We start from the raw sequence: 14594 nt of genomic DNA, 5'->3' as shown, positions 1-14594 counted from the left end.
CTATGTTCCTTTTTCTCCTTTGGGTCTCAGTTCAAGGTCACCTCCTCTGCCAGGCCTCTGTGACAATCCTAATTCTGTTGCCTCCTTACCCTTCTCGCCCCCAACCCCAGATACTACCCACTATGCTGTCTGTTTCATCATATAATTTGTCTTAATTAACAATTACACAGTGTTTACTTGTTTCTATGTATACCATCCCCGCATGAGAGAGGCTCTGTGTCTATTTATTCACTAATATATACTTAGCATCTAACACAGAGGCTGGCAGAGGGCAGTGCTCAAGTGAAACTGTGGGATGAATGAATGAATTCATCCCCCTTAGAGGTACCAGCTTATCCCTTTTTCATGACGCTTACAGACTAAAGTGCTAAGAAGTGACTTTTGCTATACATATTCTCAACAATGTGTGATTTGTGTACACCGTTAAGTCCACTTCTATAGGCAGAGAGAAGGGTAGACTTCCTAAAACTACCTTTTCACTCCCTTAGGGTTTTCAAGATCAGGGAAGTGACTTTTGTAAGCTCAGATCCACGGTTATACAAATCACGAATCAAAGTCCAGGTATAGCACAAGTTCTGCTTTCAAGAGAAGTCCTGATTCAAGGGAGGCTCTGTTGCAAAACAAACCACTTCCTCAGCCCCCTCTATCCAAAATCTGAAAAGGTTCATACACTCTTGTCCACCGAGGAGACTCAGTAAATAGCACTCTAACATTTCATCATGTGAACGCCATAGGAGCCAAAAGGCTGGGGGAACGTCTTACCTGGAGTCCTTTCTGACTCTTGCTTTCTCAAAGGAAAATTCGGGGGGTTTGTTGAGGTCATAGGTTCGGGTGGTCGGCTCGGCGGACACTCCAGCCTTCGCTCCCCTCCTGCTGTGGAGGGAGACCAGTCCCGAGGTCTTCCGCTGAACCTCAAGAGGCACTTTGTCCGGGGACGCCCGGGGCAGGCTTCCTCCCTGCAGGTGCACCACGTCCTGAAGCTTGTTCAGCTGGATGCACTTGCTCTGCAGCTCCTCGGTCAGCTCGGCGATGGCCACAGTCTGTTTGGACAGCTGCTCCCGCAACTCCTTCAGGTGGTACTCCCGCTCCTGGATCTCAGCATCCTTCCTCCTCAGCTCCCTTTCCAGCTCTGTCACCCTGCTCCGGAGGGCGCTGGCAGTGAGGTTCCCGGGCTGCCCATCTGGATTCTTGGAGTGTTTGGGTTTCACCGAACCATTTCCCATTTTGCTCAAGGACCTGAGAGAGGGCACAGAATCGGAGGTTACCTCGTGCAGTTTCCGGCTTCCCGGGTGGCGCTAGTGGTAAAGAACCCGCCTGCCAATGCAGGAAATGTTAAAGAGATAAGGGTTCGATCCCTGGGTCGGGAAGATCTCCTGGAGGACAGCATGGCAACCCACTCCAGAATTCTTGCCTGGAGACAGAGGAGCCTGGCAGGTTATGGTCCACAGGGTCACAAAGAGTCAGACACGCCTGAAGCAACTTAGCACACACGCATGCCCTGAAGTTTCCCTTTCCAGCGGCCTCCGCTGCTCCTGTCGTTCTACTCTGTTTCATAAATGGAAACACAGCACTCATGGCTGTTCCATAAGCAATAAATTCCCGACCCTTCCAGAAGGAAAGCCATGGACTGCTTTCATCGGTTCCTCCATGAGGAGGGGCTGGCGCGTGGGTTCCTTCTCTCCCATCCTATTGCCGGCAAAAACATCACACCTAAGCATTTTGCACACAAGGCCTGCGTTACCTGCTGTTCTCTTTGGTTGTTCTCTCCGGACAGCTGTCAAAAGCATCAGGACAGAACCGCCATTCGGATGTCAGCATGGCCAAGACAGAAAGCCAAGGAGCAACGACGGCAGCAGAGGCTTGTTAATGTCACAAAGCTCCCAGCTCCCTGAGCAGCTCCACTGAGAAAGCTTCCCCTGATTTAGAAAACAAAACATCTGCATTCCTCGGGGTGGGAGGAGGCAGAGCTGGGGTTGCCTTATTAGCACGTTTCTCCAGCCCTAGGTGCCTATTAAGTTTGGCTTTTCTTTCTTTTTTTTTTAATTTTTCTTTTTTTAAATTTATTTTAATTGGAGGTTAATTACTTTACAACATTGTGGTGGTTTTTGCCATACATTCCCATGAATCAGCCATGGGTGCACATGTGTTCCCCATCCTGACCCTCCCTCCCCATCCCATCCCTCAGGGTCATCCCAGTGCACCAGCCCTGAGCACCCTGTCTCATGCATCGAACCTAAGTTTGGCTTTTCTGACAATGCTCGCCTTTACAAACATGTGGATGGCAGTCCGTGCATGAGCGCCTGCATGCTAAGTCGCTTCAGTCGGGTCCGACTCTTTACAACCCCATGGACTATAGTCCGCCAGCTTCCTCTGTCCAGAGGATTCTCCAGGCAAGAATATTGGAGTGGGTTGCCATGCCCTCCTCCAGGCGATCTTCCTTACCCAGGGATCGAACCTGTGTCTCTCACATCTCCTGGATTAGCAGGTGGGCTCTTTACCACGAAGGCCACCCAGGAAGCTGCCGGACGGCAGTTACCAGAAGGTAAAAACAAGGATGGGGGTTCTTTGATATTCTTTACTTTATATCCCAAAACCAAGATTGTCCCAAAAAATGACAACCTATGGTCCAATGCTCTATTATTTTCCTGAAAAGAATATCCTCATTGTAGGCCCCAAAGCAGTCAGTTACTCCTCCAGTAAGTCTCAGGAGGTAAAATGCAGATTGGGGAATGTGAGGCAAGATTTTAGTTAATTCAAAAATGTTTCCTTTTGGTTCAATAGCTATGTATTTGTTTTAACATTCATTACAAATTATAAATAATTGGCACCAGAAAAACTTGAGGGTTAGTTAGGTATTTAGCTTTTCTGAGTCAATTCAATGAAAACAGAAAAGAAATCATCTGCGGTTAATAAACACATATGAGCAAAATCAAAAAAGAGAACCCAAAAGACTGAAGACTGGAAAATACTGCTTTGATTAAGTATCATAAGGTTTAAGTCTTTTTAGGCTAGCTATTGAAATTCCGTACTTCTGTGTGTGTGATTTTTGACAGCCATCACCCAAGAAACTTGTAAACTAAATTTGAATGATGCTCATTATCTAATATATGAAGAGAACGATGGAACTTTGAAGTTATAAATCCCACATATTCTTTCCTCACTCTCTCTCTCTCCAAGTTTCAAGCTCAGAGAGAAATGAAATGCTTAGACTGATTTCTCTGGCTCTACCAGAATCATTGTGACCTCTAAGACAAAGACAACAAAGACAAAGAACACACAGCCTCTGAGTTTCAAACAGATGCATCCCAGTAGCTAAGGCAGGTCACCTAAGATAGATGGTAGAAACAGAAAATAAATATACTTATAAAAGCAATCTTTCAATACCCAGACATTCTTCATAGAACTCAGGTTCAAAATAGGCATTAATAAACATCAGCCTCTAGAGAATTGTCTTAATATGTTGCAGAGATGTGGCAGGTTTAACCTTTAAGCTTCTGTTGACTTGGCAGCATTTACTGTTCTTATATATTAGGAATATATAAAAAGGTTAAGGAGACTAGAATTCAAAGATGTGGCCCTGGACACGAAGGTAACCTGGATAAGCAATTAAGAAGATGTTAGATTGGGACTTGAGAATAAACTTGAATGAGATTCCGAATGACAAGCATAAGAAGGGTACCCCCAGAGGGACCTTAAATTAATGTGTGCACAAGTTTTTATCATGCAGCAGTGAAATATTTTCTAGAAGTGCTTTTCTGGTTCATGGACAAGCATTTCTAATCCAAGGCAGGATAAAGGGAGAAGAATGGGTGGGGGGAAAGAAATCATCTTATAAAGAACAAAAGTAAGCACAAAAACTTTTAAATCTAATATTAAACTAAACTAACAACTCATTCTTTATTTATAGAAACAATTGCTTCCTAAGACCTAACTAAGTGTTATGTACTATACCAGGGGCACAGTCCCATGAATTGGAAGTCAAATTCGACACGAGAGAAGAGTTCTAGCATTCTAAATATGAAAAGGCTTAGAGGATCATTTTTGCTCTAGGTATGGTAGTCAAAACATTCTGTACCAATTCAATAATTTTGCAAACTCGAACCACAATTAGGTAAAGGCAGTTAAATCCTCCCCAAACACCAACTATTCTCTGATTTTTGTTTGCTTGTTTTTAAACTTTTTATTTTGTATTGGGGTGTGGTGGATTAACAAACAATGTTGTAATAGTTTCAAGTGAACAGCAAAGGGACTCAGCCCTACATATATTAATACATGTATCCATCCTCCCACAACTCCCCTCTCATCCAGACTGCCATATAACGCTGAGCAGAGATCCATATGCTATACAGTAGGTCCTTGTTGGTTATCCATTTTAAATATCCAGCTATTCTGTGGTTTTAAAGACATCAGTTTGCAAACTGAATAAATCTTTGGAACGGTTTAGAATTCCAAAGAGGGATGAAATGAAGTGAAATAACTAACCTATCTTCCAGGTCACTAATTTAAGATATGTTAGGAAGCTACCAAAGGACTCAATAAATACTAAGTCTGATTTCTTAGTTCACCTATTTCAATGTTGGTGTCTCTCAAGCCAAAGCTTCGAATGTCTGGCTTCATAAAACCTAATTAGACTCACTTTGTTTCCTGTCTGTATCAGTCATTAAGAGAGAAAAACCATTTCGCAAATATGTATTACTAGTCACAGTTAAACCACAGGATGTTGTTCTATCTATCTAGCAACTATAGGTTCTTAGATCATTCTTATAATCAGAGAACAGTGTGTAAAGTAAGAAGAAATGACCCTGAGATAAAGATCAGGAATTTTTTCCTTCCGGCTTTATTGAAATACAATTGACATACAGCACTGTATAAATGTAAGGTTTACAGCATAATGATTTGATTTATACATATCACAAAATGATTACCACAATAATTTTAATGAACATCCATCATCTCACACAGATACAAAATTAAAGAAACAGAAAAAATTTTCCTTGTGATGAGAAATCTTGGGATTTCTTCTCTTAACGACTTTTCATATATAACATATATAACATAGCAGTGCTAATTATATTTATCATATTGTATATGACACCCCTAATACTTAATTATCTTACAACTGGATGTCTGTACCTTTTGACTGCCTGCATCCTACCCCCTCCCCACCTCTGGTAACCACAAATATGATCTCTTTATCTATGAGTTTGTTTGTTCGTTTTCAAAGTATAAGAAATAAGCAAGGAGACAAAGATCAGAACCTAACATAAGCAATGGAATCAAGCCAGCCAGGGTAAGAAAACAACCTGCCTTTTCCCAGCTGTGTAACCTTCTATAAATTACTTCAATTTCTCAATTTTCTAATCTAGAAAGCGGATATATTCATCTCATAGATTTATTATGAAGATTATGCTTGTAAGGTATCCTGTGCATTATCTGGCGTGTGGTGGTTTAGTCGCCAAGTCATGTCAGATTCTTGCAACCCCATGAACTGGAGCCTGCCGGGATCCTCTGTTCATGGGATTCTCAAGGCAAGGATACTGGAGTGGGTTGCCATTTCCGTCTCCAGGGGATCTTCCTCACCCAGGAATCGAACCCGGATCTCCAGTATTCCAGGCTGATTCTTTACCGACCGAGCTATGAGGGAAGCGCTCTCTGGTGTGTAGCAGGCACCAAGTAGCTTTCATAGGATGTGACTAGCAAGGCACTTGGTGACTCGGTGTGAGGAAATGTCCAGAGGGCATCATTACTGAATGGGAAAGAACTCTAGTAGACTGGATGTCTTCCAGACAAGAGGGTTTTAAAGATGAAAATTATTGGGGTGAGAGAGAGGGGTGTGCTTACTCTGTCTGTATTAAGGAAAAAAGTCATTCTGGAACAAACATCCTGAGACACCCTCCCAGTGAAGAGAAGCCCCACAAAAAGATGGAGAATAGAAAGCTTCATGAACGTCCCAGCCCAGGTTCGAGGACTGCAGGGATTCCTCCTCTGCAATTCCTTCATGTAGCCTCTATCTATTTACACAGGTTGCACTGAAAACCTTAAACCAAAAGGGCCCACCTAAATATCTCTGAAGGCAACAACAGCAACAAAAAAACATAGTTCACTTTGAAGGAGATATTCTTCTGCAGCCAGGGACAGGAATGAAGAATATAATGAGCAGTGGCATTTAGGAAAAGAGAGGAAAACTATATAAAGTTATAAATTATTATTACATTAATTTAATTGTGATGGAGGAAATGCCATGCAGCAGAAGTAATTAGAAGAGACACAGGAAAAGGAAAACCAACTGTGGAGGCTCCTGCAGGCAGATTAACACCTGACGCCAATGTCGTAGGAATTAGCCTTTGTTGTCTGTTTTCCCTCCAGCTCTAAAGTGGTTTGAAGCCAAAATCTCCGCTCTGATCTAGATAGTATCTATGTTTCTCTCTACCCATCTGAATTCATATATATATATATATATATACACACAAACACACACATATATATATATCTGTAAATACAGGAGATGGCACAGTGCTCGGTAATGTTATTGAGTCAGAGTCCCAGAGTACGCACCTTCAATTAGTATTCATATGCCCTTGGCCATGATATTGGGCATGAGTGTGAATGATGGAAGAGATAGACAGACACATAGACAGATGGACAGATAAAATAATGCTGCATATCATTTACAGTCGTTAGAGGGTTAAATGAGATAAACCATGATAAGAATTTAGCACAGTGCTTGATATATGGTGAGTGTTTGATAAGCATTAAATATTACTATTGTTATTACTGTTAACATTATTCATCCAATAAAATAACTCATTTTAGTGGAAAAACTTATCAATCAACAAATATATACTAAAGCAACAAGACATTACAGGAGAACAAAGTCAGAGAGCTGGTACTACCAGACTTCAAGACTTACATAAAGCTGCAATAATCAAGAAAATTTATTGGTGAAAGCACAAACAAATAGATCAATGGTACAGAATAGAGAGCCCAGAAACAGACTGACAAAAATTTAGTCAACTGATCTTTTATAAAGGAACAAAGATAATTCAATGGGGAAAGAATAGTCTCTTTAAATAAATTGTATTGGAACAACTGGAAATCCATACACCAAAACAATGAATCTAGAAAAAGATTTATCTTCCACAAAAATTAGTTCAAAATGGATCAAAATCCTCAAAATCTGTGAAACACAAACTATAAAACTGCTAGTAGACAACAGCAAAAAATGGAAGTGATCTTGAGTTTAGTAATGACTTTTGAGATAAAACACCAAAAGCACAATTTATGATGGGGAAAACTGATAAGCTGGACTTGATTAAAATTAATAACTTCTGCTCTGCAAAAAAAAAAAAAAGAAAAGAAACAAAAAACCACAAACTAGGAGAAAGAATTTAGAAAACACATATCTAATAAAGAACTACTATCCAAAATACATGAGGAATTCTTAATATGCAACAACAGGGAAGCAAACAATCCATCTGGAAAATGGGCAAAAGATTTAAACAAACACACATCACCAAAGAAGATACACATGTAGCATACAAGGATACGAAACAATGCTCAATACCAAATATCATTAGAGAATCTCAAATTAAAACAATGAGAAACCCATGCTCCCTGGTATTTATCCAACCAACATGAAAATACAAGCCCTCACCAAAACCAGTACACAGATGTTTACAGCGGTTTTACTCATAGCTGCCAAAGCTTGCAAGCAATTAAATGTCCTTCAGTGGATGGATGAACAAGCTATGATGTATACAGACCATGGACTATTATTCCGTGGTGAAAAGTAATAACTATCAAGCCCTGAAAAGTCGTGGAGGAATTTTAAAGGTACATTGCAAAAGTGAAAGAAGCCAATCTGTAAAACCTGTATGATGTTAACTCTTGGATGACATTCTAGGAAAAGAAGAAATCTGAAGACATTAAAAAGAAGAGTGGTTTCCAGGAGACTGGAGAGAGGGAGACAGGAATGAATAGATGGAGTTCAGGGGAATTATTGGGCACTAAAGCTATTCTGTATGATATTGTTATGGTGGATACATGTCATTATATATTTGCCCAAGCCTACAGAACTGAACAACAAAAAGAGCGAACTCTAATATAAACTATGGACTTCAGTTAATAATTTTCCATATTTGCTCCTCAGCTACAAAAAAAAATTTTTTATCACACTGATTCAAGATGTTAAGAATAGGGAAGGGGAGGGAAGACTATGGAACCGCTCCATGTTTTTTACCTTATTTTTCTGTAAACCTAAAACTGCTCTAAAAAAAGAAATTCTATTAATTAAAAAAATAAAACATGTACTAGGAGTGAATGTAAGGAAGTTGATAGCATATTCAGGGACCAGGCTGAAATGTATGAATGATGAAGGAGAGTGATGAGAAATAAAGTTGAAAAAGTAAGAAACCAGAATAAAATACTGAAAATTTTCACATGCCATTTATGGTATCTGGATTTTAGTGTAGGTCTAGCTTTTTTCAAGTAATACGGTCAGGTTTGTTCTTTAGAAAAATAAACAGATTTTCTGGCAATTAATATGAAACAGAGTGAAAAGAGCTTAGAGGAAAAAAGACAAAATCATAGGCTACTGCATCAATCCAAGTAAAAGGGGATGACAAAACATCAGAAAGAATGTCAACCCTATCCTAATATCTTGAACTCAAGAAAAAATGGACCATTTCCATGGTAGCCAAAAGAGAAAAACACTATCATGGAGTATTTGGCCAAAGATATGGCTAAAGGCAAAAACTCTGCAATTGCCTTCCTTTCAATAAATCACGAAAAGTAGAAAAGGTTCTTTTTCATGAAATGGGCAGGTTAGCCTGAAGTCACATGAATTATGCAGGCTTCTCCAGATAGTTTTTTAAGTAGATATGAAACCGATGCATCTGGTGTTACTCTTAACTTGTCTCACCAAATGTCTTTTAGAAAATAATTAAACATCACTGAGTATATAAACCCTGCTGCTCCTTCCTGAAGCAAACACAAAGAGTTGCCCTTGTGAGAAACAGCTCAATTTCATATCAATTACACAATTAAAAGCATCTGACCTTGTGACTATTAAGCTTGGGTTCAGTTTTGAATCTACTGCTTGTTTTCTTTGGCCATGGCATCTTAAATTGGGGGGTTATTTTCTCTTGTCAGGCAGTCATATGAGCTTCTTATTGAGCCAAAGTTTCAGTTGCTCCTGAGGCTATATCTTGCAGTGCCCCCCACCAGCCCACTCACCATGCAAACACCCCTTGGAATGTTTATAGTGAATTGTATAAATACGACATATCCCATATGTTGTGGCATCCCATTCATCTATTTTCGGGGTGCCACAGTCTCAGCTAAGTAGGTAAATACACAGAAATGCAATTTTATAGGTGTAGATCCAGAGATGGTAGCTGATGGAATTTGAGCAATGATAAGAAGAAGAATGGGCTTCCTAGGTGGCACTAGTGGTAAAGAACCTGCCTGCCAATGCAGGAGACAGAAGAGACACAGGTTCGATCCCTGGATGGGAAAGATCCCTTGGAGGATGGCATGGCGAACCCACTCCAGTATTTCTTGCCTGGAAAATCCCATGGACAGAGAGGACCATGGTGGGCTACAATCCATAGGGTCGCAAAAAGTCAGACACAACTGAAGCAACTTACTATATATACACGCACAAGAAGAAGAAGAAAGATTTAGAAGTTTCCATTGCAGCAACTGGGTAAGAGAGGATGTTATTAACCAAAATGAGGGGCAGATTTGAGGGATATGGCAGTGAAGGTGATTTTGGACAGTTTATGGAACCTGTGGAAACTTTAAGGTCAAGAAGTTCAGTAGATGGTAAGAAATGAGGAACTAGCAGCTCAAAAAGGGGAGCTGAAAATACTTAGCAATCATAAGTAGAGGCTGAAGCTGAAGAAGTAGATAAAGGTGCCGAAGAGATGGGCAATGAAAAGAGGAAGAATGTTGAGGTCTATATGGAGTATGAGAAGAAAACGAGGCACGGTAAGAAGAAGCTATTGTGTTATGAAGAGGATGGGGAGGGATTAAGTGTAAAAGATGGTTGGAATAATACTGCAGGGACAGAATCTCTAAAATAAAAGTAGTATAAAGTTTTGGTTGCTCAGTCGTGTCCAACTCTTTGGGACCCATGGACTGCAGCCCACCAGGCTCCTCTGTCCATGGGATTCTCCAGGCAAGAACACGGGAGTGGGTAGCCATTCCCTTCTCCAGGGGGTCTTCCCAACCCAGGGATCAAATCCAGGTCCCCTATATTGCAAGCAGATTCTTTACTGTCTGGGCCACCAGGGAAGCATGTAGTAATTAAGTGGGTGCACACAAGACGGGAGTCAAAAAAAGATTCCAATGTTTTGATCTTGGCAGGCTGGGAGGAAGGCAGTACTATGAACTCATTCATTCATTAAAAACGAGTAGAGCACCATCTATGGGCTAGGCACTGTGACACTGACCACAGTCAAGAGAACAAGCATGCTACATGGGGAAGGAGATGAGTCCATATATACATTTGTTGAGTTTGTTGAAGTGCCTGTGGGTCATCAAGGTGGAAATGTCTAGCAGAGGGCAGAAAAGAAGGAAGGCCAAGGCAAAAGAATACTTGGTAGAAGTAAGAACTTAAGTCCCACAAGTATTAATAAATGCGATCACTAAGGGAAAAAGGAGAAAATGCCTCTGTTGTTATGTATGTACATTTAGATGGTACTTGTGAATGATATTTATAGGAGAAGAGGAGAAGGAGATGCAAATAAAGACAGAGAAGGAACAGTTGTACAATAAGAGATCCAGAAAGATAAGATAAAGCCATAAAGATAAGATTTCCAAGAAGTTAGCAGGCTGCAGTTGACAACCCACAGACCTATCACAGCAAATGAGATCAGAAGGAAATATACTGAATTTAGTCTTTCACAGAAGACCTGGGATAGAAACCAAATTACCAAGAACCCTGGAAAGAGCTGACACTGAGAGTAGGGACTTCAAGATGGTACCATGGTTCATGCAGTGGATTTTTAGAAAAGTGAAAACTTGAGAGTACCTGTAAGCCCGAAATAATGAACCAGTGAATACAGAGAAAATGAAAACAGAGGAGATGAGGACATAATTGATAGGGAAATAGCCTAGAGGAAGCAAGACAGTATGGGATCAAAAGACTTGGGCAGCATCCAGGCAACATATGCCTGCACTGGGAGGTGGATTAGCCCTCACTTGTAAGGATTTCAGAGGACTGAAATGCAGCATTTCAGGTAAAAGAGAAAGATCTCTCTGTACCATCCTTTTATGTCCTTTATTTTAGTTGTGCAATGCTCTGATGGGGAAGGTAGCCTCTATCTAATTCTACAAAGAGAATTCTCTACCATATGATCTCCTACCCTCCTGTGTAAAAACCCAAGCACTAGTACTGACCACAGCCGCTGTATGTGATGTGGGATGATCGCCTTCTCCAAGAGTTAAATAGAAACTTGCAAAGAAAAGAGACAATTCCTCAGGAACTGTTGGGGGAAGGGGAGCGCAGGCAGGTAGGTGTCTGCCGCTGGCTTCCTTCATAAAGAGGCCCCTGGGAACTTAGGCGACGAGATGAACAGAGCGTCATCCTTTCTACCTGTTCATTCTGCCTGCGTGGTTTCTTTGTCTTTTCAGCCAGGGCCAACCGCTATGCATCTGTACCCTAGTTCTCAAACTGCTTTTTCTCTCATCTCCAAAGTGACAGATTCGTTTTTGTTCGCTCTTGTTTCTTCACCAGGAAAAACAGAGCGAAAAAAAAAATGTGAAAGCGACTCAAGGTGCCGAGAGTGACACAGGACACCCACACAAGTTTACAAGTCCTCGCCCAAGTCCTCGCCTCCCAGCCGCTCCCCGGAGCTTGGAGAAGCGGAGCCGGGAGCGCACATCCTGATGGCCTCGCCAAGCCCCCAGCCCCGGGCAGCAGTCTCGTCCGCCGCCCCGGGCTAAAGGCGTGAGAACCCGATGACTCCCTACCCGGGCTGAGCGCGCCCCTCCCTTCCCCAGCCGAGCTTCTGGAAACCCAGTAGCCTCCCTCTGCCTCCGGGAGCTCCCGGCCGGCTGCTGCCCCGGAGCCAACGCACCGCGTGCACACGTCCACACGCCAGCAGCCCAGGCGCGGGAGCCGCTGGGTGTGGAACCGAGGCGCACCGCGCGCCCAGCCGGCACCCGCGCGCACCCGGACCCTTGCCCCCCCGGCGTCCCCCGGCCGCCCGAGCCCCCCGCCCGTCAGCCTCACCAGACAGCCGGGTAACTTTCCAGGTGCGCAGCTGGTCCCCTCGGCGCCGCCGCCGCCCCTGCGTCTCGGCGTCCGCTCCCTCGCCACCCTGCCTCCCCAGCCGCCCGCGGCGCCCCAGCCGGGCGCGGGTCAGTGTAGCCAGCCCCGGCCGGGCGCGAGGCGCGGGGCGCGGGCCCGGGGCTGCCGGCGCCGCCACTCGGGCTACGTGGGAGCCGGGTGGCCGGCGAGCGCTCTGCGGGCAGGAGCTGCGGTGGCTCGGGTGCTGCCGCCTGGCTCCACCGCGGGGGCCGGTGCAGTGGAGACGCGCCGGGAGGGAGAGAGAGGGAGGGAGGGAGGGAGGAGAGGCGAGGAGGAGAAGGAGGGGGTGGGGGTCAGTCCTTCCCTGGAGGTGAGGTCACCCGCGCGCGCACCCGCACCGGCCCCAACCTTTACTCTCGAGACACGCCAGCAGCGACAGCCGCAGTCTGCACTTTATACCCATCCCCTTCAGAGTGGGGCAACTTAAGGAGGGAGATAACATCGCGGTTGTAAGCAAAAAAAAAAAATTCATGTTATTATTATTTCTATTTCAAGTGTGTGGGACGAGGGGAGAGGAAAGTTCAGGGAGGTGTTCATCTTTTCCTTCTCCTCCCTCTCTCCTCCCCACCCCCGGCCCCATACCAGCCCCCCCAGCCCCATCCCCAGGTCTGTTTTCACTGCAAGCTGTCTCCCACCTCGCCTTTGCTCCCAGAGCGCAAACGGGCACACGTACCCTGGACGTGTTCTCCGCTATCACACGAGTACCCTTCTAGAAGACATGTGACCCGGGAGCAGACTGGCCACGCGCTCTTTCCCGGACTCTGGAGCCGTATAACTTGCCTGTAGTTTGCCGGTTCACATGATGCGGGGAGGGGGCAGCGGTTTGCACCGATTTTCCAGGGACCTTGGGAATCTGTAGGTCTCCTGGCAGGGAGCTCTCTTGATCACCCAAGCTGGTAATGCTCTCCCCGTCGCCTTTTGATTATATGTTTTGTTTTGTTTTTTTTCCCCCTGAGGCTCACATTATGGTTTTCTAAATATATATATAACCCCCACCGCATTATTTGCTGTGCCCTGGAGTTGTGAGATCTCCCTGTAGCCTGTGCCCTTTGCTCCTGCCTCCAGAGGAATTTGACTGGTAAAATCCGCGGAAGACAACGGCAGTTTCTGTGCGCAGGAAAGGGAAGTCAGTGAGGGTCTATTCACTGCGCCTCTAGAGAATGCTGGAACCCAGCTCCCTTGGGTTTTAAACCACAGTGGGGGCAGTGGGACTCATGGAACACCGGTCTGCCCTAGGACGTACATAAACTTATAGAGAAACTGGGCCCACGTAAAATATGTTGAATAGGGCCGTTACATTCAAAGAAGGGAAGATGTAGTCCTGGTTTTTGTGTGTGTGTATGTGCCGCTAACTGGGGGAAAAAAAAAAAATCAGCCAAAGTACAGAGTAATTTTTCAGGAACTTATGCCAGAGTCTTTCCATTTCACGCAGGTCCTCGAAATAGCCCAACTGGAGGACGTGGGGATGGAAAAGAATTCCACAGGAAAAAAGAAAATAATGAAGTCATTAAGTCACTGTAATAATGGCCATTTAAGTCAGTGGCCTGGATTTTTATGAACAGTTAAACGATAAAAGAGAAAATCAGAGATTTCCAAAGTCCTTACATTTAGTTTAGTTCTTGGGGGAGGTTGGGGAGGGGGGGCGCTGTGGGTAGCTAGTTAATGGGTCTAAAAATTGGTGTTTGGGGCCAGAACTTGCATTTTCTTAATGAACTAGAATAGGATAAAAAATATCTGGGACATTATGCATAGTACAAGTAAATATGCTCTATAAACCTTTAGTTTTAGTTAAATATGTAAATATATGTGTGTACTGGCTCGGCCCTGTAATATGTATTTTATTACTGTTGCTGGAGATAAAACTTGAAAGGCACTGATGGCGAACAGGCTGCTGCCCAGGGTCTGGTCTGAGAGAGAACTTAGGTTCCTTCCTGGTGATCCTGGGCTCTGTCAACAATGCTGGATTGTAGAGAACAAGGTGGAGGGTGAGGAAGAGGAGGAGAAAAGGGACCATGTTTGAGATCTTTATTTATTCTTCCCCCAAATGTGCTTGAGCAGTTTCTATGACTCCCGTCCAGTGCAAAAATCTGAGAATTCAGTGATGAACAAAGTCAACATGGAATCTCAGCACTTCAGAATCCAGAGAGGGAACCAGACGTCAAACAAATAAACATAGCATTAACTATATATGTGATACATGCTAGGTAGGAAAATATGAGAGTAAAAATGATGAGGTCATAAGTTAGACATGGGAGGCTACAATTAATAATTAAACCAA

At 43.6% G+C, this 14594-nt stretch overlaps 1 protein-coding gene across 2 annotated transcripts in view; it reads right to left on the bottom strand.

Moving 5' to 3' along the window:
• Positions 1 to 13138, bottom strand: part of PRKG2 (protein kinase cGMP-dependent 2) — a 113079-nt gene extending 99941 nt beyond the window's left edge. The window contains exons 1-2 of one of the 2 annotated variants that reach the window (XM_043906377.1): positions 12990 to 13138; positions 763 to 1236 (exon numbers count right to left, since the gene is read on the bottom strand). In XM_043906377.1, coding sequence (XP_043762312.1) covers positions 763 to 1223 — 461 coding nt within the window. In that variant the 5' untranslated portion in view covers positions 1224 to 1236; positions 12990 to 13138. Of the gene's footprint in view, positions 1 to 762; positions 1237 to 12238; positions 12563 to 12989 lie in introns of those variants that run through there. The other variant, XM_043906376.1, reaches the window with a different exon arrangement.
• Positions 13139 to 14594: the final 1456 nt, after the last annotated feature.

Source organism: Cervus elaphus, chromosome 6 (assembly GCF_910594005.1).
Source record: "Cervus elaphus chromosome 6, mCerEla1.1, whole genome shotgun sequence".
NCBI lineage: Eukaryota > Metazoa > Chordata > Mammalia > Artiodactyla > Cervidae > Cervus > Cervus elaphus.
This window is presented reverse-complemented; position numbering and strand designations above follow the sequence as displayed.